This window comes from Syngnathus acus, chromosome 2 (assembly GCF_901709675.1).
Source record: "Syngnathus acus chromosome 2, fSynAcu1.2, whole genome shotgun sequence".
Taxonomy (NCBI): Eukaryota; Metazoa; Chordata; class Actinopteri; order Syngnathiformes; family Syngnathidae; genus Syngnathus; species Syngnathus acus.
Window position 1 is genome coordinate 15,793,211 of NC_051088.1, and position 22,277 is coordinate 15,815,487.

At 43.5% G+C, this 22,277-nt stretch overlaps 3 protein-coding genes across 6 annotated transcripts; all 3 read left to right on the forward strand.

The window, feature by feature from the left end:
• Positions 1 to 6: 6 nt before the first annotated feature.
• On the forward strand, positions 7 to 2,861 carry abt1 (activator of basal transcription 1). 2 transcript variants are annotated; one of them, XM_037270918.1, is made up of 5 exons: positions 7 to 90; positions 467 to 863; positions 1,222 to 1,397; positions 1,464 to 1,661; positions 2,147 to 2,861. In XM_037270918.1, exons 2-5 carry the CDS (start codon positions 476 to 478, stop codon positions 2,345 to 2,347), a joined length of 963 nt encoding a protein of 320 aa, XP_037126813.1. In that variant the 5' UTR covers positions 7 to 90; positions 467 to 475; the 3' UTR covers positions 2,348 to 2,861. The 2 variants fall into 2 exon arrangements, with proteins under 2 accessions (XP_037126813.1, XP_037126822.1); XM_037270927.1 differs by having other exon boundaries at positions 12 to 90; positions 474 to 863.
• Positions 2,862 to 2,938: 77 nt separating this feature from the next.
• LOC119134227 (cyclin-dependent kinase 16-like) lies at positions 2,939 to 10,858 on the forward strand. 3 transcript variants are annotated; one of them, XM_037270791.1, is made up of 18 exons: positions 2,939 to 3,072; positions 4,350 to 4,520; positions 4,767 to 4,913; positions 5,175 to 5,296; positions 5,942 to 6,070; positions 6,148 to 6,204; positions 6,286 to 6,400; positions 6,604 to 6,698; positions 6,776 to 6,838; positions 6,917 to 7,040; positions 7,270 to 7,390; positions 7,495 to 7,592; positions 7,685 to 7,790; positions 7,897 to 7,939; positions 8,046 to 8,136; positions 8,558 to 8,623; positions 8,701 to 8,742; positions 8,827 to 10,858. In XM_037270791.1, the coding sequence occupies exons 2-17, from the start codon at positions 4,403 to 4,405 to the stop codon at positions 8,736 to 8,738; spliced, it is 1,533 nt and encodes a 510-aa protein (XP_037126686.1). In that variant the 5' UTR covers positions 2,939 to 3,072; positions 4,350 to 4,402; the 3' UTR covers positions 8,739 to 8,742; positions 8,827 to 10,858. The 3 variants fall into 3 exon arrangements, with proteins under 3 accessions (XP_037126686.1, XP_037126679.1, XP_037126688.1); XM_037270784.1 differs by having other exon boundaries at positions 8,701 to 10,858; XM_037270793.1 differs by having other exon boundaries at positions 5,178 to 5,296; positions 8,701 to 10,858.
• A 1,334-nt stretch (positions 10,859 to 12,192) lies between these two features.
• grm6a (glutamate receptor, metabotropic 6a) lies at positions 12,193 to 20,179 on the forward strand. The gene is made up of 16 exons (XM_037270735.1): positions 12,193 to 12,290; positions 13,411 to 13,937; positions 15,368 to 15,584; positions 16,190 to 16,325; positions 16,402 to 16,556; positions 16,762 to 16,902; positions 17,071 to 17,277; positions 17,406 to 17,545; positions 17,627 to 17,749; positions 17,869 to 18,133; positions 18,259 to 18,494; positions 19,031 to 19,192; positions 19,265 to 19,414; positions 19,484 to 19,624; positions 19,699 to 19,816; positions 19,928 to 20,179. The coding sequence occupies exons 2-15, from the start codon at positions 13,461 to 13,463 to the stop codon at positions 19,786 to 19,788; spliced, it is 2,640 nt and encodes an 879-aa protein (XP_037126630.1). The 5' UTR covers positions 12,193 to 12,290; positions 13,411 to 13,460; the 3' UTR covers positions 19,789 to 19,816; positions 19,928 to 20,179.
• The last annotated feature ends 2,098 nt before the right edge of the window (positions 20,180 to 22,277 follow it).

Here is a 22,277-nt window from a genome sequence, read left to right on the forward strand (position 1 = left end):
TCGCCCGATTTAACAGGAAGTGAGTAATCGTCACTACTTTGTCGTCACTAACATGCGACCTCTTTTGCACGTGAAGAAGGAGTTTTTATGGTGAGTTTATTTGATTTGAGGTAGCTAGGTAAATGTACATTCATTATTTTTGGAAGAAAAATCCCACCACTTACGTAGACGTCCACGCAAATCTAACGGAGGCAATATCTTCTCGATTTTGTACCCGTAAATAAATTCACCTGCTTTTTCTGCGTCCTGCTCATTGTTTCATTAGTTCACTAGTTTAAAACATTTGCTACACTATTACTCACACCACAAAAAGTATTAATATCATAATAATAGCTGTGTGAAACTAAGCGGAATTGACATTGTGTGAAGGGTTGACATGTTTTCAACAAACGTACAATCGTTTCTTCAAGTGTACTATACGCGAGGAGCTATCGGTTATTTTTAAACCAAATATTTTTTATTCTAGTGAATAGAGATGGACAAGGTGAAGACGACGACAGCACAATTAGAAGTGGAAGAAGGGAAGATGATGACAGCTCAAAGGGAGGAGGAGAGGAACTCTACAAATGAAGAAGGTGAGGGGGATAGAAATATTACAACTCAAGAAGAAGAACAAGCGGAAGAAGAGAAGACCACAATTCAAGAAGGCGAGGAGGAAGATGGGAAGCACTCAAGTCAAAAAGAAGAAAAGCGAAAAAAACTAATACTGAAAGGGCTGGCAAAGACTTCCTCTTCCGTGGACAAAAAGTGTGTTCCAGGAATTATTTACCTGGGTCATATCCCTCCAAGATTCAGGCCTAAACATATGAGAAATCTTCTGGCTGTTTACGGCGAGATCGGCCGAATCTTCTTGCAACCTGACGGTAGGATTCAGTGATGTTTTGATTTTATTACCGTTAATTAGAGGTGGTTGTTTTTTTTAATGCAGCATTTGTTTTTGAAGGTGTGTCTCCGCTGACTAAAGAATGACAATGAGAGGGTTTCAAAAGTAGTGTTGAGAACATAGCAAGTTTGTTGCTGTAGTTCAGCAACCTTCCCAACTCCTCTGACTGTGTTTCACATTGGCTTTAGCGGCTGACGGTTGAACATAAACAAACCGCTGCGAGTTCTGTTATTCAGTTTTTGTTGGCGGGCAAGCAGGGAATGATCCCATTCAGTCCTCTCGCAATGTCCTTTTCGCGGTTTTCTTCATCTGACTGTGTTGTGTCGCCGTTCGTGGAGATGGCCAGGTGAAAGGGAAGAAGAAGCGCTCGGGCTGCAAGAGGAGCGGCTTCACCGAGGGCTGGGTGGAGTTCCGTGACAAGCGTGTGGCTAAACGCGTGGCGGCGTCTCTTCACAACACGCCCATGGCGACACGTAAACGCCAGACCTTTGTGTCTGACCTCTGGTGCATCAAGGTACGGCGAACGCTCGACATTCATCGTGGCTAACAGCTAGCTAACAGCAGGTCTTTGCCTTGGCAGTACCTACACAAGTTCCAGTGGACGCACCTGAGTGAGCGCCTGGCCTACGAGCAAATGGTTCTTCATCAGCGCCTCCGCACCGAAGTGTCGCAGGCCAAGCGGGAAACCAACTTCTACCTGGAAAATGTAGACAAGAGCGCTCACATAGATAAAGAGAGCAAGAAGGGCAAGCGGAAGAAGATGGACGCACAGGAGCACGTGAGTTACCTGCATGCGCACACACACAGACTTTCTGCGTTTTTCACTCACTCGTGCGCGCATCTCCTTCCTCATCTTGTATTATTTTATTCCTGTCTTCCTCTTACATTTTCTTTTTCCCCCCTCTCCTCGCCATTTCTTTTCTTTTCCTCGCTCTATCCCTCTTTCTCCTTTTTCACGTTCTTTCTTTTCTCCTGCTTTTTCTCTTTATCTTGCTCGCTGTCTCCTCTGTGTTGTTTTTTCTGTGTATCACACTTGTTCTTTCTCTCTTTCTTTTTCTCAGTTGTTTCCCTTCTCGCTCTTCTGTCTTGTACTTCCCCCATCTACCTGTCACTGTCATTGCGTCTTTTTGTTTCTTTTTCCTCTTTTTTCATTTTTTTTTTATCCTGTTACTCCCTCTTGTGCTCTCATTTCCCACTCTTTGTATCGCTATTTCACGGCAAGCCAAGCCACGCTACATATTCACACCGTAATATTGTTTGTAGAAGAAAGAGCAAACGTGGGACTACACACAACGCCAGACAGAGGAGGAGATCCAAAGAAAGAAAAAGAAGAATAAAAAGACAATGATGACTATGATGAACTCTGTCAGCAAAAAGCAACAAGACAAGGACCGCCTGCACCAGCTCAAGAGCCAATCAAACGTCTCCTTGTTGGCAAAGATTTTTAACTCCCAACAGACTTGATCTGGTCAAGGAATAATGGTGTGACAAAAATCAACACTTGGGGTGTCTGATTAATTTAGTAAATCATAATGATTAGCCTGCCAGTCAATGTTATCTCTATAGCGTGCAATCCGTTTCATGCACGGCGGCCATTAATCCGAGCAACAGAAAACTCAATTAACTTGACTGTGTCAGTGATCATGTTGAGTATGAATTTTCACAATGTTTATTTTTCAAACAACTTCCCTGTTCAAATGAAACAGCCAATGTTTTGTCTTGCTTGGAAGCGATTTACTTCTTCAACAAGGCATTCTAACTGCTGTGTGGGCTAAACAAGGACAAATATATTTAAACCATAAATCCTGCTTTCACAATGACTTTTCCATTTATAAATAACAAGGTCTCAACTTGTGGTAGCCAGAAGTCATGGTTAAAAGTTTTATTGGCCATCAACGAGCTGAATAGAGTGGTAGCACAAATGCACTAAGATTTTGTTTATCAAAATAACCGATTCGAATAAAGTCTCATATGATTTAAAATTGTTTGCTCTTAAAATAATATTACGGAACATGAGACATAATAGGCAATCTGTGCGCGCGCACAGGACGGTGGCAGGGGGGCGTGACGTCACGAATGTGCGAAGGAGCAACATGGCGGCGGATTACTGGGAGCAGGAAAAATCCTACACTCAGTCACGCTGAACCGAGCCAAAGACAAGCAGGGCGACGCCGGGACCGGGCCTCCCGGTGAGTAACCCGCTGCTGTGTTCGCGTTGGATGTAACGGGCAGAGGAAAAGGGGAAGCGGACGCGATGTTAGCGGCTGATAACCCGGGGATCACGCCGATTCGCCTACATTTATAATGCTTGAGGTGCAGCAAATAGACGCCCCCTCTACTACCGAAAGCTTGGTGGGTGCAACCTAAACCATGGAATAGCCGGGTCCCACGAAATCGCCGGGAAGTGGGACGACACTGTCGCTAACAGCTAACAACAACGAGCTGGAATCACATCATACGTTATCGAGCGAGTTTTTGAATTGATAGTGTTTTGCGAATATTTAGTGATCACAAATTATCCTGCCCTTAATGTATCCCACAATGCACTTTGTGAAGAAGAGCGCAAAGATTATCAAATACATCCCAAGAGGCGTTGCGCCCGTGAGCTCATACTGGTTTTTGTTTCGGGGTGTTTGGTTTGAATTGTTGTGCGAAAATATCTGAGATATAAATACTGTACAGAAACGCCCCACAACACTGATCAAGATTAGTTTGTATTCACCTTATAGAATGGACACAGTTTTAATCCAAATTTACTGTAATTTATATGTGCAATATGTATAACGGAATGAAACAAATGAAATAACGGCGAGATCAAGCAGTGCTTTAAAACTTTTGAAGTGTGCTATTTATGCCACTGTACTATCAACCTTATGACTGAGATCTGTCCTGGAGCAACCAATGTGGGTGGAACTTCCGGCAAGAGACTTCCGGTCAAATGCTCCCATTGGTTACAATGAGTTTTGCTTCACGAAGCGGTGTTTTTTGAACACTTTTCTACACCCACTTTTCAAAGTGATCATTAGCCCTCATTGCATTGAAATGTGTCTTGCTTGTTGCACTGCTGGTGGTTGTATTAACGAGCAGAAGAACTTGAATCTGTGACTACAAGAGTGGCTTTCCCAGATGAAGCCCTGAACTGATTGTGTTTTTTAATTTTGATTGCATTAACAAATAAATGCTTGTTTTGTGAGACCATGTTTGGTCCAGTGTACAGTAAAGGAGACTTTTGTCATAACTGATCTTCTAGTTCTATTTTGGTTAAATAAAGGTTCAATAAAATGAAACAAGGCAAGACATAGCACTCTGATTTAACTACTGTCGTTCTTCAATTATTCACATTGCCATTGTGCTTTATTTTAGCAATCCTCTTGAGAAAGACGTCAAAGCCTTCTCCTTTCGTTCCTCAAATTGCTGTCGTGCTACATGTTAGCCTTCCTCGATGACATTCACTTCATGTGCGCAGGTGCGTCGTCCACGCTGGCTGCCCCGCCCCCCTCAGCTTCACGACCCCCCCTCATGGAGAGGATGAGGAAGATCAAGCGGCAGTTGTCGCTCACCTTGGGGAGGGGAGGGGCTGGGGGAGGAGAGCGCACACTGAGCGACCACCAGGACATTACATCACACAGCGACTCAGGTAATATTCGTTCCCAACAGAACCAGACCTAAAAAGATCAGCAATAAGTCCGAATAACATCCAACACTTTTTCCACATTTGAGCTATTCTACTATGCTTTGCTGCTATTTGCATGATTTAGTGAAGTTCAATAGAGGGTTTAGAGGATTTTTATGTTTTAATCTTCAATTTTGCACCTCAATTTTGTTGTGTCTGCACCACACAATGACAATAAAGTCTTTGTGTTTTTTGTTGTAACCCTTTCAGAGGCTGGCACGCTTCGTCCCTCATCGGGGGGAGTGAAGGTCAGAGGGTCATCTTCATCAGTTCAGTCTCTTTTCCAGTCGTATAGCCGCCGGCCTCGAGGTCTCGGACGCAGTCTGAGCTCATATTTGAACCACAGCAGCCGGCTGGGTAGGAGCCTTAAATTAAGTCTTCCATTTTTCTTAGCAAAAATGCATCTTGTATTCTTTCCCTCTCCACGTACAGTGATTTTTGCTTTATTTCTCCTTATACCGTGCTTTGGTTTTCAGCGCCATTGGCTCTGTGATTGCCTCTGCAAAGCAATGTGGAAATGATTCCATAGTGACTGTTAGATTGGCAACACTGCCTGCTTTTTGCCTTGCATTTCTTTCGGTGTGTTCTCACATTGCTTCCTGCCTTCCCGTGTCCAAGTAGAGATCGTACATGAGGACGTCAAGATGAGCTCTGACGGAGAAAACGAGCCCACGTCGTCATCCGATGATGTCCAGAGTCCAGTTCGAGTTCGACTGAGGACCAAGAAGATTTCCACTGAGGTAAACCAACTTTATTAGTAGCTTTTATACTATATTAGTAGCTTTTATAGCTTCTTTTTCATCCATAACCACTTGAAACAACAAAGTTTATGCAGGAATTGAGGGAGGGGCATAGCATAGCATGTCTGTTGACTTGGACTAACTCTGTGGTGAACATTCTTTTCAGTAAGCGAGCGCAATCTTTTATTTTTTTAAACAAGTCCTTAAAATATATAATATAATAGTCCTTGTGAAAGCATTATTTAAAGAAACTTGAGTTGAGATTCTGGTGTGTGGCATGCTTGAATCCATTTTCCGTAACGCCTGAGCCAGTGTCATAGCAGATGGAGACAAATTCATACACTTTTACTTCCTTTAAAGATGAAGTTCTGCCTCTAAAAGTGATAGCATCTGTCTTTCCCTACTCTCGTTTCTCCTTCAACCTTGACTTATTTGACAAGTAGCCAGTAACGTAGTTGCAATGCCCAAACATCACTGCCGGTTGCCATAGTAGAACAGGTTGGCCGTTGAACAGCATGAGTCACAAGTCCCAAAATAACATCATTATCATCGGTTTACATTTTGTCATCCCTGTTTACATAACTGAAACGTGAATACACATACGTTCACACTGACACTCCGTTTGGTTCTTTGTGTGTTTCTCAGGACATCAACAAACGTTTGTCCTTGCCTGCGGATATCCGTCTTCCAGACGGCTACCTGGAGAAGTGCAATGTGATTGGTCCAGCTCTCTTTGAACAGCCAATTAGCAGGCGGTTGCGTAGAGTCTCTCTGGTAAGTCTCTGTTGTGTCGTGTTGAGTGACGATTATTGTTTGCTGGCGTTGATCCCCCCGTGTCCTTTTGTGTGCAGTCAGAGATTGGCTTTGGCAAACTGGAGACGTACATCAAACTAGACAAACTGGGAGAGGTCAGAACTGCTGCCTGTCTCTCACTTCTCATTTTGTTTGTCCCGTCTCTGACCGATCTTATCTTTGACGTTTGTGTTCAGGGCACCTATGCGACCGTGTACAAAGGCCGCAGTAAACTGACAGACAACTTGGTGGCTTTGAAGGAAATTCGTCTGGAGCATGAAGAAGGAGCTCCGTGTACGGCTATCAGAGAAGGTGCTTGTGGAGGTCCCATGCGTTGTATGCGTTCATGTTAGTGAATGATGCCTTGGGGATATGGCTGGAATTTTTTGTTTTTCTTCACAAAAATCTGATTTCTGATTGAATCTATAGTGTGACTGAGCTGTGCCACAAATAGCAAAAATCGGATTCATCTGAATAATTGAACCCCGCCCCTAAAAGCTGTTTGTCTGCATCAGTGTCTCTGCTGAAGGACCTGAAGCATGCCAACATTGTGACGCTTCATGACATCATCCACACACAGAAGTCCCTCACACTGGTCTTTGAGTACCTGGTGAGAAGATGCAAGCACATTTGTGTAGCTCTTTTCACATGGTTGCATGCCTCAATGAATGGATTTGTGTGTTTCAGGACAAAGATTTGAAACAATATCTGGACGACTGCGGCAACGTCATCCATATGCACAACGTCCAAGTGCGTCATCTTCTCATTCTTGAACTCTTTGAGCCCGCGGAGGTTTTGACCTGACCCATCTGTTCTCTTCTTTCTCAGCTTTTCCTCTTTCAGTTACTCCGAGGTTTGGCCTACTGTCACCGCCGGAAAGTTCTCCATCGAGACCTCAAGCCCCAAAACCTACTCATCAACGAGCGAGGAGAACTCAAACTGGCTGACTTTGGTGAGAGCTTGTGGTCTTTGTGGTCCGTGCTTCTCTACGTGGATGCAGTGATTTTCAACATGGTGCTAGAGTTTGCTCATGTGGTTGCAAAGTTCCCCCAATAGGTGGATTTTCTCCTCCATGTGGTTCTAGTCTGTCCATGTTTCTATCGTTATTGCATGTGGTTCTTCATGTGGTTCTATTCTATGTCCTTTTGGTTCGAGTATATCAATGTGATTTGATGTTGCAGGTCTGGCCCGGGCCAAGTCGATCCCGACCAAGACGTACTCAAACGAGGTGGTAACCCTTTGGTACCGCCCACCAGACATTCTGCTGGGCAGCACCGACTACTCCACACACATTGACATGTGGTTAGTTACCATGACAACACACACTTGTCTTTCATCTACATGGACCTGCCTCATTTGTGTGTATGGGTGTGTATGTGTGTGTGTGTGCGCACACTCACGTCTAGGGGTGTAGGGTGTATCTTGTACGAGATGACAACAGGTCGGCCGTTGTTTCCTGGTTCCACAGTGGAGGAGGAACTCCACTTCATCTTCAAGTTGCTGGGTCAGAACCAAACTTGTAATACAATGGATCAGAGGTGACACAAACGCATGTTGACAGAGTGTCTGTGTGCGTGTGTGTTTTCACGCTCACAGGAACACCAACTGAAGAGAGCTGGCCAGGAATCAGTTCCAACGAAGAATTTGTGGCAACAAATTATCCTCAGTACCCCCCGGAGAACCTCGGCGATCACACGCCCCGGTAATTACTACCTCATCCACAACCACAGTTACTCTTGTTGGCAGGATACCAAATGTGCCCAATAAGGATGCGCAACATGAGGATATTGTAATTGTGTCTTTTTCAGGCTCAGCAGCAATGGTGTTCAGCTGCTGTCAAAGTTCTTGCAGGTCAGTGAACGCCTCATGCACACGCACAAAACAATCATATGTGTAGACAAATTGTATTTGTGTATTAAAGCATAAGTCATTTGTGCTATTATGTGTGTGTGTGTAGTTTGAAGGAAAGAAACGGACTTCAGCAGCTGAGGCTATGACTCATTGCTACTTTAGTAACCTTGGAAACAGAGTGTGCAGACTTCCTGACAGTAAGTACACATTATAACGCTACTGTAACCATTACTGCATTACTATTACCACAATTACGACAAAACTAGTACTACACAACAATGATTGATTACTCCAAAAGTATTACTACTTCTACAAAACATCAATTACTACTTGAATACTCGAATGATATTACCAAAACATAGCTATTACTGCTTGACTCGTACTGCTACAGAACCGCTAGTATACTACTATGTACTATGGCATTACTACTACAACGACACTTTTACAACTACTCCAACAAAACTACTACTACTCCTTGACTAGTGCTTGTAAAGTATTACTGTACTATTACTACTACTTACAATACCTATCAAGCTATTATGCGAGTGCTACTAGGCATAGTTATTACTGCAGTACCCAGTAAAGTGAAGAGAAGATGTTTCACTCTGTTTATTCCAGCGACATCAATCTTTTCTCTGCCGGAGATTCAACTGGAACGAGAAGCAGTAAGATCAGCAGATCAAGGTAATGCGCATATACGGCCTACATGTGGACCCTATGCGTTTGTTGTACATAAGTGACGACAGTCTTTCTTCCATCAGTAAACAGTCTGAGCAGGAGACGAAGTCTTCTCTTCTGACATGGTCAGTGAGGCAAAGGTTTGCATGCAGACGCCATAGTGAATGAACGACCAATCGTGAGACAGGACATTGTGTCCATGGCAACAGGTCTTCCATATTTCTGAACATCACTGCTCTGAGGTCAGTTTTAACATTCTGGTCGCCTCATTGATGACATCTCACGGTGATGGAGTGATTAGCCACGGCTGGAGCGAAAGTGTTTGCACAGGAAGTGATGTATTCTTCCGGAAGCCATGTTTTTGCGTGTGACTGTAGAGCAACGTTTGTGTTTATTACTGTAAATAATCACAATACACTTGTCTGTCCTGTTGATTAGGGACGCCTTAAAAAGCCCTCTTTGGTCCACTTGTTTTTGTCATCACGGCAACAAAAACCTTGTCCACACCAGCAGCCACAAATCTGCCAAATTGTTGACTTATCCAACTTCATTTTCCGAGAGGATTTAAGCCACCTGACATATTGCTAGAAAAAAAAATTTGCTCAAACTGTGATTTAATATTGAAAAGATCCTGGAGTATATCTGATGAGCAAAAATGGTATCAAATGAAGGAATCAATTTTGAAGAGACCTCTCCTTGTACTGGTTGGTGTGCAAACGTTGGAGTTCTTTCTATAATTAATATTATTATATTATTATTTGTATAATTACTGTTCTTGCATACGAGAACCCTTCAGACAGCCCCTAAATTTATCACAACATGAAAATCATAATTCCATATATTTATTTAGTTTTTCCATTCCACCACGTCTTGCCCAAGCACTTGAAAATGTGTTCCACAACCTTTTCCAAAAATGAAATTAACGATGCACGCTCTCCAATTGCGTGTAGAAAAGTAATAATTGAGACTGAATACAATTCTACCTCGTTCCCAGGGATCTTAAGAAAAGCCCCCTGAAAAGATTGATTAGGTTGTTTCATTTCTCACTCAATTGGTAGGCAGGCACACAACAATTTAGATACAAAAGATGAAAATATCCCTTTTGACATAATATGTCCCATGTAAAACATTGAAGATCCCACGTGGCTGCGGTGTGAACAGGTTTTCATTTCGAGTTGGCCAGCTCTCCGTTCAAGCTTCTAGAACAGGGCTGGGCAAATTTGTTTTGTGTTCAAGGGAAAAGTGTCAATGTATGTGAAATAGATTATTTTAATAAGAAAATACCCATTCATTTTTTTTTCAATTTATTATTCATGCATCATTTCATTCTATTGAATTATTTAATGGAATTTAAAAAAATGTATGTACAATTAACAAATATTTTGTCAGCAATAACCATATAATATAACTGAGATTTAAAAACAAGAATACATAGATTTTAGAAAGACTTCAATGTGTAAAACAAATATTTTTGGACTCTTGAATCATATAAATGTTGGGTAGGCCAAGATGAAGAACTATTGGTGCTGTATATATTTTGCCCATTCCTGTTCCAGATTCTTAATAGGGCGTCCCTATTCAACAGATTCAGATACATTTGACGCAACAGTGTGACGACATCACACGTCTCCGATTGGTCGGCGTCGGCAAGTCGACTCTGTCTCTGTCTCACAAACGGTCCAATCAGCTCGCAGAATGTCCAATACTAACACTAGATTGCTGTGTTTGTTTGTATTTTTCTGATGATGATTATTTATATGGACTTGTAGCTCCAGGAAATGGGACTGTGTTTAATTGGTGCTGATCAGAAGGAATACTTTTGCTCATGCTGAAAAAGATTTGACTTCACACAAAATGTGAATGCAACATGGGCTGAGCCAACTTGATCATGTGACTGTTGAATGTAGTATTGTTGGCTGAGTTTACATTTTCATTTGTTATTGAGAAAGGCAGAGAAAACAGAATTGTTGGCAAACTTTTTTTCATTTGCACAAAAAGGGAAACCTATTATTTTGCAGTCTCCTGTCATGTTTTACTCCTGTCGAGTATTTTTTATTTGTATTTAATGTTTTCGGATTCGATTCTGTTTTCTCTGCATCTTCTGTAAATGACACCAAAGCTCTCTGCAATATAGCGCAATGCATGATGGGACTCGTCATCGTTCTTCCAGTGTCTTCTCCTCGTGTTGTACTCGCAATATATTTACACCACCAAATATTAAAAGTTTTTATTTATTCTCAACGCTGCAGCTCATTCTGGTATGTTGTCGGGAGGTCAAGTCAGCACATTTCTTAACATTTACATCAGTGGTTCCCAAAGTGGGCGGTACCGCCCCCCTGGGGGCGGTGGAAAGATCTGGGGGGGCGGTGAGGAAGAAAGGGGCGGTAGGGGTGCGGTAGGGGGGCGGCAGTCGATTTGTACACAACACGCCGCTCTGGCCCAGTCAGATCCGACAGCATAGACTACAAAAGCAAAAGCTCAGGTTTGTAATTTCAAGCTTGTAATGTTCAGAATTTTATCTTATAATAAAAACCGCATTCTGGCGGTCAACATCATCTTGAGTTCAAGTCAACATGAAATTGGGGACTCGCCAGAACGCGCCGTGTTGTGTTGTGTTGAGCTGGTTAGGGCAGTGGTCCCCAACCACCGGGCCGCGGACCGGTACCGGTCCGTGGGTCACTTGGTACCGGGCCGCCAAGCCGCACAGAATTTTTTTTTATCGACGATCAATTAATTCAGGTCAAGACACTCGTCCCGGTCACGTGACATGTTTCCCCAGTCGAGCCCGCAAAGCTAATATGTGGCGACAGGCTAACTAACCAGGCAGTGAAGCATTCAAAACTGCTTCAACACATGGAGACCAAGCATCCTGCAATAAAAGACAAACCTTAAATCACTTCGGGTGTCATTGTCTCCGATTACGTCTAGATGGGACCGGCTCGTTTCTGAGAAACAAACTCAGTGCTCCCACTAATTCAACGTAATGGTAATTATATTATAAATGTATTATTTATTTATTTATATAAATGTATTATTTATTTATATAAATGCCGGTCCTTGGGGGGGGGGGGGCGCTAGGAATTCACTGGGGAGCCAAAGGGGGCGCCAGCCTGCAAAAGTTTGGGAACCACTGATTTACATGAACAGCTAAAATGGTTGAAAAGAAAGGAAGAGAGCCAATGAGAAACCTTTATAGAAACTTTATTTCATTACATTCTCTTGGATTTTTGTTTGTTAGAAGTCTTTAACAAAAAATGTGGTTTTATATCTGGTTTTAGTGAAAATAAAACCAGATATAAAAAATAATTGAAATCTGTATGAATTTATATTTTTATTGTATTTATGTATTTATATTTAATTTTTGTATTATTTTCTTTACTTTTATTCTGTATAATATTTTTTGTTTATATTTCCATACACGCATACCCAATGTCATCAATTCGTTACCTTCACCACTAGAGGTCAGTGTCACAACTCTAAACGCCTATGCACACACACACATGCACGCGCACACACACACACACACACACACACACATTACGCACTGCTGATTAGAACGTCTGTTATGAGGTGGATCATTTCCCCCTCTGTCAGGTGAGCTTGACCAAATCAGAACTTCCACAGTGGGGCAGCCAGGACGTGAGCTCTCCGGCCGGGAGGAAGCACTTCCTCCGTAAGTGAGATTCTTTATTACTACAACACATTTGAACGACTGTCCTTGTTTATTATTGTCAGTGTTAATCAATTTATTTGAAGTGTTCGTTCACCAGCTGACATTGGTCCAAAGTTGTTTTATTCATGAGAATCAAATATAGATATTAATCCTGGTTGCACTATTGCAGTAGGTGGGGTGGGTGCAGGGGTTCATTTCATAATCAAATTCAAGAGCACTATTGTGTTTAAATAATTCGAATTAAAATGTACTTTGTAGTAATATTCACTGTGCATACGGTAAAGTTGCACATCTTAAAGACAAATGTAACTTTTTAGCTGGGGGTTCTGTGAGCTCCTAGCAGAGTTGGGTCGGCTGTGTAAAATGGAATCGCCTGTTGTGCGTCAAAAGCACTTAACGCCGTGCTGCAAGTATTTTTCACAGGACATTGCTGTGGGCATCTGTCCTTTCACATGGGGGCAACGGACCTTGACGTCACACGTACAAGTGATCTGACACTCCTGCTTGACAGAGATCGAGCAAACAGGGCCAATGTTTTGAATGATGGAGGGTCATCTCTGTAGTCATAGTTTGAATGTGAATGAAAGTGTCTCATTCACAGATTTTTGCTATTTGTGGCAGTGGAGTAATCCCTCCTTCATCCTTCAGACCACATCACAATAAGTGAAATCTGCAATATACAAGTACCCTATTCAAACACTTTCAAGACATGTTTTGTAGTATTTGTGGCACTTAATTATTTTTTAAAGGTCTATTTTTTTTTTTAAAGTAATACAAACACATACTGCATACTGCGAGAAAGTAAATGGATAAAAATATACAATACGACAGTTTCAGTTTTTTTCCTTCACTGAAAACACTTATCAGTGTGTTTTATGCCTCTCAAAGAGCAAACTTTAGTGTTTGCATCAACCACTCAGAGCATATCATCTCAGAATTGTGAATAATGAGCCGCCATCTAGTGGTGATCAGTAGAATTACATCTAACAAGAGGCAGAACAAATTGGTAAGAAATTTTTCTGAAAAAAATCTTCAAACCTGTAATTCGCAAAGAAGGAGCGATTATTGTATTTCCTTTCAAGGAATTGGATTAACTGATTAATGTATTGATTCGTCTCAGGCACCACACACTGGCAGGATGAAGATAGTCAAGTGAGAATCGGAATCATAATGTCATCGTCAGTCCTCCTCCTCCTCCTCCTGGATCTTTCGGTCCAGGTGTGGGCCTCCCACCAACATTTCCACCCCCACTCCATCAAAATCCCAGGTGACATCACCCTGGGCGGCCTGTTCCCCATTCACGCCCGCGGACCCCATGGCCTTCCCTGTGGCGAGCTGAAGAAGGAGAAGGGCATCCACCGCATGGAGGCCATGTTGTACGCGCTGGACCAGATCAACGGCGACCCCTCGCTGCTGCCCAACATCAAGTTGGGCGCGCGCATCCTAGACACATGTTCACGGGACACGTACGCCCTTGAGCAGTCGCTGACCTTTGTGCAGGCCCTCATCCAGAAGGACACATCCGACATCCGCTGCTCTGATGGGCGGCCGCCCCTCATCCGGAAGCCCGAGCGCGTCGTGGCAGTGATCGGGGCCTCTGCAAGCTCTGTGTCCATCATGGTGGCCAACATCTTGCGCCTCTTTGAGGTAACCTGCACCGCCGTGCTGCTTTTTGTCCTCTGCTTATCGCAGCTGACAACTTGGGTTGGTTGCCAGTAGGATTGTCCCCATTGATATTATTAGAATCAATTCTATTGATTATTCCACAGGTAATTGAATAACAGTGTTCAACAGCAAATTTGAATCTGGTTTGGCGTTAAATATCCCAAATATATATATATTTATTATTATTATTATTATAATTAATTTATGATTATTTTTCTCCAAATTAAAAGCAGATATTTGCAAATGTTTTTTTTTTCTATATTCAACACAAAAGCATTAAAATTGGAACATTGATTCCAAACTTGCGGTCACTTTGTTTCAAGCACTTTTCTTCACAACTTACCCTCCAGATACTGTTAGCAAAATTCCACTGATTAGCTGTATTAAGACTGTAGTAAGAAGAAATTCTTATGATTGGCTGTGAAAATTTTTGGTGATGGATAATTTGTGGATTAATTGATATTTTTTTTGTAATTTAAATTTGTAAATATTTTATCACATTAGAAACGTGTGATACACCTTCTAGTTTAATGGAAATGACAGGGCAACAGTCTGCACATGATTGATTAATTGTGGATCAATTGGTGTCTGCTTCACTGCTGCTTTCAATTTTTTTAATAACTTCTGCATCCCTGCGGGTGTATCCATGCATGGACAAGTTGGGCGGGGGGGGCAAGGAACATAGCAGTGAAACACAACGGGGCTCACACACAATCAGGTGAAAGTTTAAAGATGACCTTTATAGAAAAATAATACAATAATTATAACAGAAAGTGAACATGCCAACATGGTTGTCATGGTAACTTTTTTCTTTTCTCATTTTGCTGGTATGAAATGTTGTCTGTTTTTTGTGCAAAAGTGCTTGTGTTACAACACTGACTAATCTGCCAACACACACAATGTGTCCTAATGTGATTGTTACTCACTAGATTGAAGTGTGACACACATTCATGCTGTTGCACAACTCTAATCCTTTTGACTGCCCTTTGTTCTGTATCATGTGTGTATGTATGAGTGTGTGTGTCTCACACACACACATAAATATACATATATATATGCGCACCCGAATATAAGACGCAACAGCTAAAACTATGGGAAAATCCCATTTTGTTACAAGCCGCATTGGACTATCAGCCGCAGATGTTATAATATTTCATTTCCATATATAAGAGAATATACACATCTTCATACAATATAATAAAAATCATGAAAAATCCATAGGTAAGCCACACTGTACTATAAGTCACAGGACTCAAAGCTTGTGCAAAAAGTAAGTATTGGCTTATAGTCCAGAAACTAAAACTAGTATCCTGTAGATGGACTTTCAGGGTTTGTTCTAGATGTCTTAATTTGGGTAGTGATGTAAAATTACATAAAATTATAGTCCACTTTACTAACTACTGGTCGCTCAGATCCCTCAGGTGAGCTACGCGTCGACTGCTCCTGAACTGAGCGACAACAATCGCTACGACTTCTTCTCCCGAGTGGTTCCACCGGACTCGTACCAGGCACAAGCCATGCTGGACATCGTTAAAGCTCTGGGCTGGAACTACGTGTCTACCTTGGCCTCTGAGGGAAACTATGGTGAGAGCGGAGTGGACGCCTTCGTGCAGATCTCAAGAGAGGCTGGTGAGGTTGTTTTAGTGACATACACAGATAATGTATTTTTGTCATTTCTAGAGCTGTCAATTATTGTCTGTATTTTGTTCCGGGAATTTAGAAACGTGACCTCGTTACAGATCAAACGTAAAAAATAGAAAAGATGGGCGCATCGACAAAATGTTGGGTCCACCGGTGGCTCCAGTGACGGATATTATGTTTGTATTATTGCCAATGTTTTTTGTGATGTGTTCTGTTGTATTGTTATTTTATGAAGTACTACAAAGAGCTTTGTTACAGCGACAGCTGTTGTGAAAGCGCTAAATAAATAGATGTATTGTGTTGTATAATTATAGTTTGATTTAGTTTTGTAAATGTAAAATGCAGTTTCAGTTAGTTTTTGTTTTTAAAAATCATTTTAGTTTTTATTATTTCTTCATAAATAATTTTTAATAAAAATAATTTTGCTTTGTGCGCAGCCATTTATGCAATTCTAATAAGAAGAATTAATCACTTCTAATGCTATATAGAAATGACATGTAAAGGAAAAATAATTTAGTATTTCATTTTATATGACTAGTTTTGGCATGAGTCATGTTAGTGTTATGTCAATGTAATAGCTGTGTTTATCCCAGGTGGCGTATGTATCGCCCAATCTGTGAAGATTCCCCGTGAGCCGACGGACGGCGAGTTTGACAAGATCGTCAGTCGCTTGATGGAGACCAGCAACGCCAGGGGGGTCATCATCTTTGCCAACGAGGACGACATCAAGTAAAACGCTGGGCGCCAAATCACTCCCACCTTTGGGGCACCTCACTTAATTTAGGCGCCCCTGTGGTTGTGCCAGACAGGTCCTGGAGGCGGCCAAGCGTGCCAACCTGACAGGACACTTCCTGTTTGTGGGGTCCGACAGCTGGGGGGCAAAGAGCTCGCCCGTCATGGAACTGGAGGATGTCGCCGAGGGGGCCGTTACCATCTTGCCCAAACGAGCGTCCATAGACCGTAAGGATGCGCAGGCTGCCCGTGTGTGTGTGTACATGTATGTATGGTTATCTATTTGTATAGGTGTGTGTGTACTGTCTATAGTGGTGCCTTGAGATATGAGTTAGTATGTTCCGTCAGCATGTTTGTAACTCAAAACTCATGTGTTTGAAATAATCCTTTTCCACTGAAATGAATGGAAATGCCATTAATACATCGATTCCAGGCTTTGATCAGTACTTCGTGTCTCGCTCTCTGGAGAACAATCGCAGAAACATTTGGTTCAATGAGTTCTGGGAAGACGATTTCCGTTGTAAACTCACCCGACCTGGTGTCGAAGTGGACCCTGGCAAGAAGAAATGCACAGGTGGGTTCAGATTCCATTGGATGTCGGGTACAACTGATTGTCATGTCTTATTTTCCGAATCCGATTCATGCCGTCATTGATGGATCGGAAAATGATGACATTACAAACGATCACAAATTTGGGATATAAATGCAGTAAATTTTGTCCCTCCCTCCTCGTCCCCCCCAGGCCAGGAGAGAATCAGCCAGGACTCTCCGTACGAGCAGGAGGGCAAGGTTCAGTTTGTAATTGACGCCGTTTACGCCGTGGCCTACGCCCTGAACAGCATGCAGCAACAGCTCTGTGGCGACCGACCCGACGGCGGCGTTTGCAGCGCCATGGACCCGGTGGAGGGACGCTCCTTGCTGAGCTACATCCGAGACGTCAACTTCAACGGTCAGATCCCTTTACGTCCAATGAAACACACAAACACGATATGAACATCAGTCAGTCCATTCACACACACAAAGCAGAGTCGAAGGGGGTCACCAAGTCAAAAGCGGGTGCGTCTTTCTTCCCAACAGGAAGTGCCGGCACCAGCGTCTTATTCAACGAGAATGGAGACGCTCCCGGCCGTTACGACATCTTCCAGTTCCAGATGACCAATCACAGTCACCCTGGCTACCACGTCATTGGCCAGTGGACCAACAACCTGCGTCTCAATGTAAGTCTTTGATCGGTCCCAAGCGTTTATGGCCTATCATGTGACCGTAGGAGATCTAATGTGTGTGTGTGTGTCTGTCAGTTGGAGGAGATGCAGTGGTCCGGAGGAGACAAGTCACTGCCAGACTCCATTTGCAGTTTACCCTGTAAACCTGGAGAGAGGAAGAAGATGGTCAATGGGGTCCCCTGTTGTTGGCACTGTGAGGTAATAATAACCTTGTCTGTCTGTTTGCATGTTGCTGAATTCTCGCACCTCCACAATCATCACGGCATGATCAAAGAAGGCATTTGAACAATAATTTAGACCATGCCCAATGTCTCCAGCTCTGTGACGGCTATCAGTACCAAGTGGACCAGTTCACCTGCGAGACCTGTCCGTCGGACATGCGGCCGGTCCCGAACAGGACCGCCTGTCGTCCGACGCCAATCATTAAACTGGAGTGGAACTCGCCGTGGGCCTTGGTGCCCGCCTCCCTTTCCATGCTCGGTATCCTGGCGACCTGCACGGTCGTTATCACCTTCGTCCGATTTAACGACACGCCCATTGTCAGAGCATCTGGACGGGAGCTCAGCTACGTTTTACTGACAGGTTGGTGACATGCGAAAGACAGGCACACGCCAAATATAGTAGGTATACAATGCATAGTGGTGAAATACATAGACACTAAAGAAAATGTATGATGTCATGATGCGACTTGCTGTCCCCTCTCTCAGGGATCTTTTTAATCTACTTGATCACGTTCCTGATGATCGCCGAGCCCGGCGTGGTCGTGTGCGCGTTCCGTCGCCTTCTGCTGGGCCTGGGCATGGCCATCACGTACTCCGCTATGTTGACCAAAACCAACCGCATCTATCGCATCTTCGAACAGGGCAAACGCTCAGTGACGCCGCCCAAGTTCATCAGCCCCACCTCGCAGCTGCTCATCACCTTCATCCTGGTCTCGGTCCAGGTGAGAACATCACTTGCTGTTTCTGCCGGCCTCACGTGTACTGTAGGTCAGCAAAAAAAGTGGAAATTAGTAGATTTGTTGTTTGATCATTTGGTTTGGTTAAATTTTGTTTTGTTTGGTTGTTTTTTACTAACATATTCACCAATCTTCTTGTTGAATTCCCTTTCCAACAATACTTGTTTTGAGAATATTGACCCAGTAGTTCTTGATATAAGGGTTCAAAGAAAGACTTTTTCCCAAATTATTCAAATTTGTTGGGCCTTAGCTTCCGAATCCCTGCCCTGATTGATCTAGAATTTTGACTTTATTATCATTGCATTATTGGTTATTTACTCAAATGATTTGTTTAGTTTGTAGATTAGGTAGGTCAATTGGTTGTTTTATGGGGGGGATCAATTGAAGGCTACTTTTTTGGTCAGTTGATTGATTATTAGTAGATTTGTCCATCAGTTGGTTGATTGGTTGGCAGGTTGGTGAATTAAGCTGAGCGAGATGGAAATATGAATCAGGCCTGTGTGTGCGTGCGCTTGCGTCAGGTGTTTGGCGTGTTTGTGTGGTTCGCCGTGGTGCCGCCTCACACCATTGTCGACTACGACGAGCTCCGTCCCCCGAACCCTGACTTGGCCAGAGGGATTCTCAAGTGTGACATGTCTGATCTGTCAATCATCTGCTGCCTCAGCTACAGTATCGTGCTCATGGTAAGCGGTCAAGCCCCACCCACTGAGCAAAGCGACCCGGCGAGGCATGACCCACTTGGTTTGTGTTGTTAGGTGACGTGCACCGTGTACGCCGTGAAAAGCCGGGGCGTCCCGGAGACTTTTAACGAGGCAAAACCCATCGGTTTCACCATGTACACCACCTGCATCGTCTGGCTGGCCTTCGTACCCATCTTTTTTGGTACAGCCCAATCCACAGAAAAGGTAAAGACCGCAACTGGAGCCGTAATCTAGATTGCATTGTAGCCTCTGAAGACGGTGTCCTCCCTACAGATGTTCATCCAGACGGCGACTTTGACCGTGTCCATGACTCTCAGTGCGTCCGTCTCCCTCGGAATGCTTTACATTCCCAAAGTTTACGTCATCCTCTTTCAGCCGGAGCAGAACATCCAGAAGAGAAAGAGGAGCTTCAAGGTGAGGAGGAACGGATAAGGTGACGTTCTCATGTGGTCAAGTCGTCTCCAATCCTGACACTGGTTGTCCGGCAGGGTGTTGTCCAGGCTGCTCAGGTGTCTCACAAATCCATCAAGCTGAATCAGAATGGAAAGAGCATGTTTGAGCCCGACAGAACGCAATAAACACAAGGCACGCTTAATATGGATGAAGGTACAAGGAACATTCTTGTTTCAGCATTAATCTTTTCTGTACATGCTTCGCTCAAATGGCAAATAGTGGTGTTGCATTTGAGTTTGTCAGTTTGTGCTGTTTTCTTCACAGGGCCTCATTTGACCAATCCCTGCGAACAACCTGATGACGTCACTGTCATCTGAAGAGCACGTTTTCACTCCTCAGCAAATGGTTCCATTTCAAATAGGTTTATTGACAAATTATGCGATCATTCAACAATGTGTCCGGGTTTCTTTCAGCATAATTTGGCCAAGTGTGTTTTGATGCAATAAATCCGTTTTATCGTGTTCAAACATTTCATACATCAAGAAAATAAACACGTTGGATGATGATGTGTCAGTCAATGTCGCCCCCTGCAGGAAGAAATGAGGCAGCCTTGCTGGGGTTCAGCACGTGCATAGAGGCTTACACACGCACACACACACACACGTACATATGTTAAATTATAGGTATTGCGTTGCTGCAGGCAACACGGTGCGCACTGGTTTGCATGTCCGCCTCAGAGTTTAGAGGTTGCAGGTTTAATTATGGCTCCCTGTGTGGAGTTTGCATGTTCTCCCCGTACCTGCGTGAGTTTTTCTCGGGGTACTCCGGTTTCCTCCCACCTTTCAAAAACATGCATTGCACCTGCCGCTCGGCCGCGCCCCTCCAATCAGCATGATCGCTGTCACTGGCTGCCACTGGCTTGTTGAGCGGACTACATCAGCGCAGCCAGTGCAAGTCCAGATTGTCAGTCCGTCCTGTGATGCTATTCGCGAGCTCACTGCGGTTGACCTGTCTGACTCCCGTGCTGACCTGTTTTTACCCGTCTTGTCTTGCCAGCTGTTCGCCTGATCTCGACCAAGTCCTGATCGCCGCCCGCCCTGGCTCCACGCTCGACCTCGACTACGACCTCCGTAAGCACACGTCGTCTCTACGTGCCTTGCCCGCCGCGCTCTCCAGCGGCGCTCCATGTCAAGCCCCCCTTGTCGCCGCCACTCACCAGAATCACCCAGCTGCGAGCCTACGCTTCCACTTCCCCTTATTAAATACATGTGTCACTCTACATTTGGCTGTACTGCCCGATTCCTGACATGCATGGCAGGCCGATTGAACACTCTAAATTGCCCATAGGTGTGAGTGCGGATGGTTGGTCATCTCTGTGTGCAACCGGTTCAGCCGGGGAGCCACTCTGCTTCATCAAAAAGTTATTTTGAGGTACTTGCAGGCAATTACAAACCATTTTTCTTGGAGGGCATTAATTGTGCATTTTCATTCATCTCGGGGGATCATTTAGGATATTTTTTTTAACAACAATGTGTACAGTAAGAAACCATGCAATTGGACAAAATCTCTGTGACAGGTTTGCCCTAATTGGGTGCTTCCAGAAAAAAACTCAAATAATTGCTTCAAATCAAAATGGCTGTTTTCTGACATGGCTTTTGGGGAAATTTTTGTGGGTCTGCCCATGATAGAGATACCTGACAAATTTGATGTTGGTAAGTCAAAGTGGCTTCAGGGGCTGAATTTTCCAAACGTTTAGTGAGAAAAGCTCTCAAAATGGTGACAAACACTAACAGAGAAGTAAAGTGCAGAACGTTAATAATCGTCACTCGGTGCAAGTGCGCCGAGGCGTGTCTCAACTCAGTGCCCGACGTGCCTGTGGTGAGACTTATCCATCTGAAAGTGATTCATGCTCAGTTTGACTCTACTCTGCTGCAATGGGGATGGTGTTGCCAGGCAACCGCCGCCCATGGCCTCTCATCTGCGGTTTAGCTCCGAGGTGTGTTTCCGTGGCTGTCATCAAAATCATTCTCCCATTACTTACTCCCAAATAACTATCAACTGGGAATGCAATTTTAACACCCTATTTTTTTATGCTCACCAAAGTATGAAACCCCAACCCTAGTTTAAAACCCTAATTTGAAAATATAACAATAGTTTGAAACTCTACTTGGAAACACTAACCCTAATTTGAAACCCAAACCATACCATAAACCCCTACTTTGAAGCTCTACCCCTTGAAATGTGACTTTAAAACCCAATTTTGAAACCTCTACTAATGTATGAAACTCTCGTTTAAAAGTTCAACCCTAGTTTGAAACCCTACTTGAAAACCCGAACCCTGCTTAAAAACCCTAATTTGAAACCTCAACCCTAGTTCGAAACCCTAACTTGAAACTCTAACTGGTCTTTAAAACTGTAATTTGAAACCGTAAAAAGTTTGAAACCCTAATTTAAAAAATTAACCCTAGTTTAAAACCTCAATTTGAAATTTAAACCCTACTTTGAAACCCTTGCCCTTGTTTTAAACTCTAACCTTATTTTGAAACCCTCCTTGACAACCCTAACCTTTGTTAAAGGGCTCAGAAGAGCATCTGGTTTTCTCCATGATGTCATCAATCTCTGATTAATCATTAATTTCTGCTACCACGTCAGATGTCAGACGCAATGGAGACAC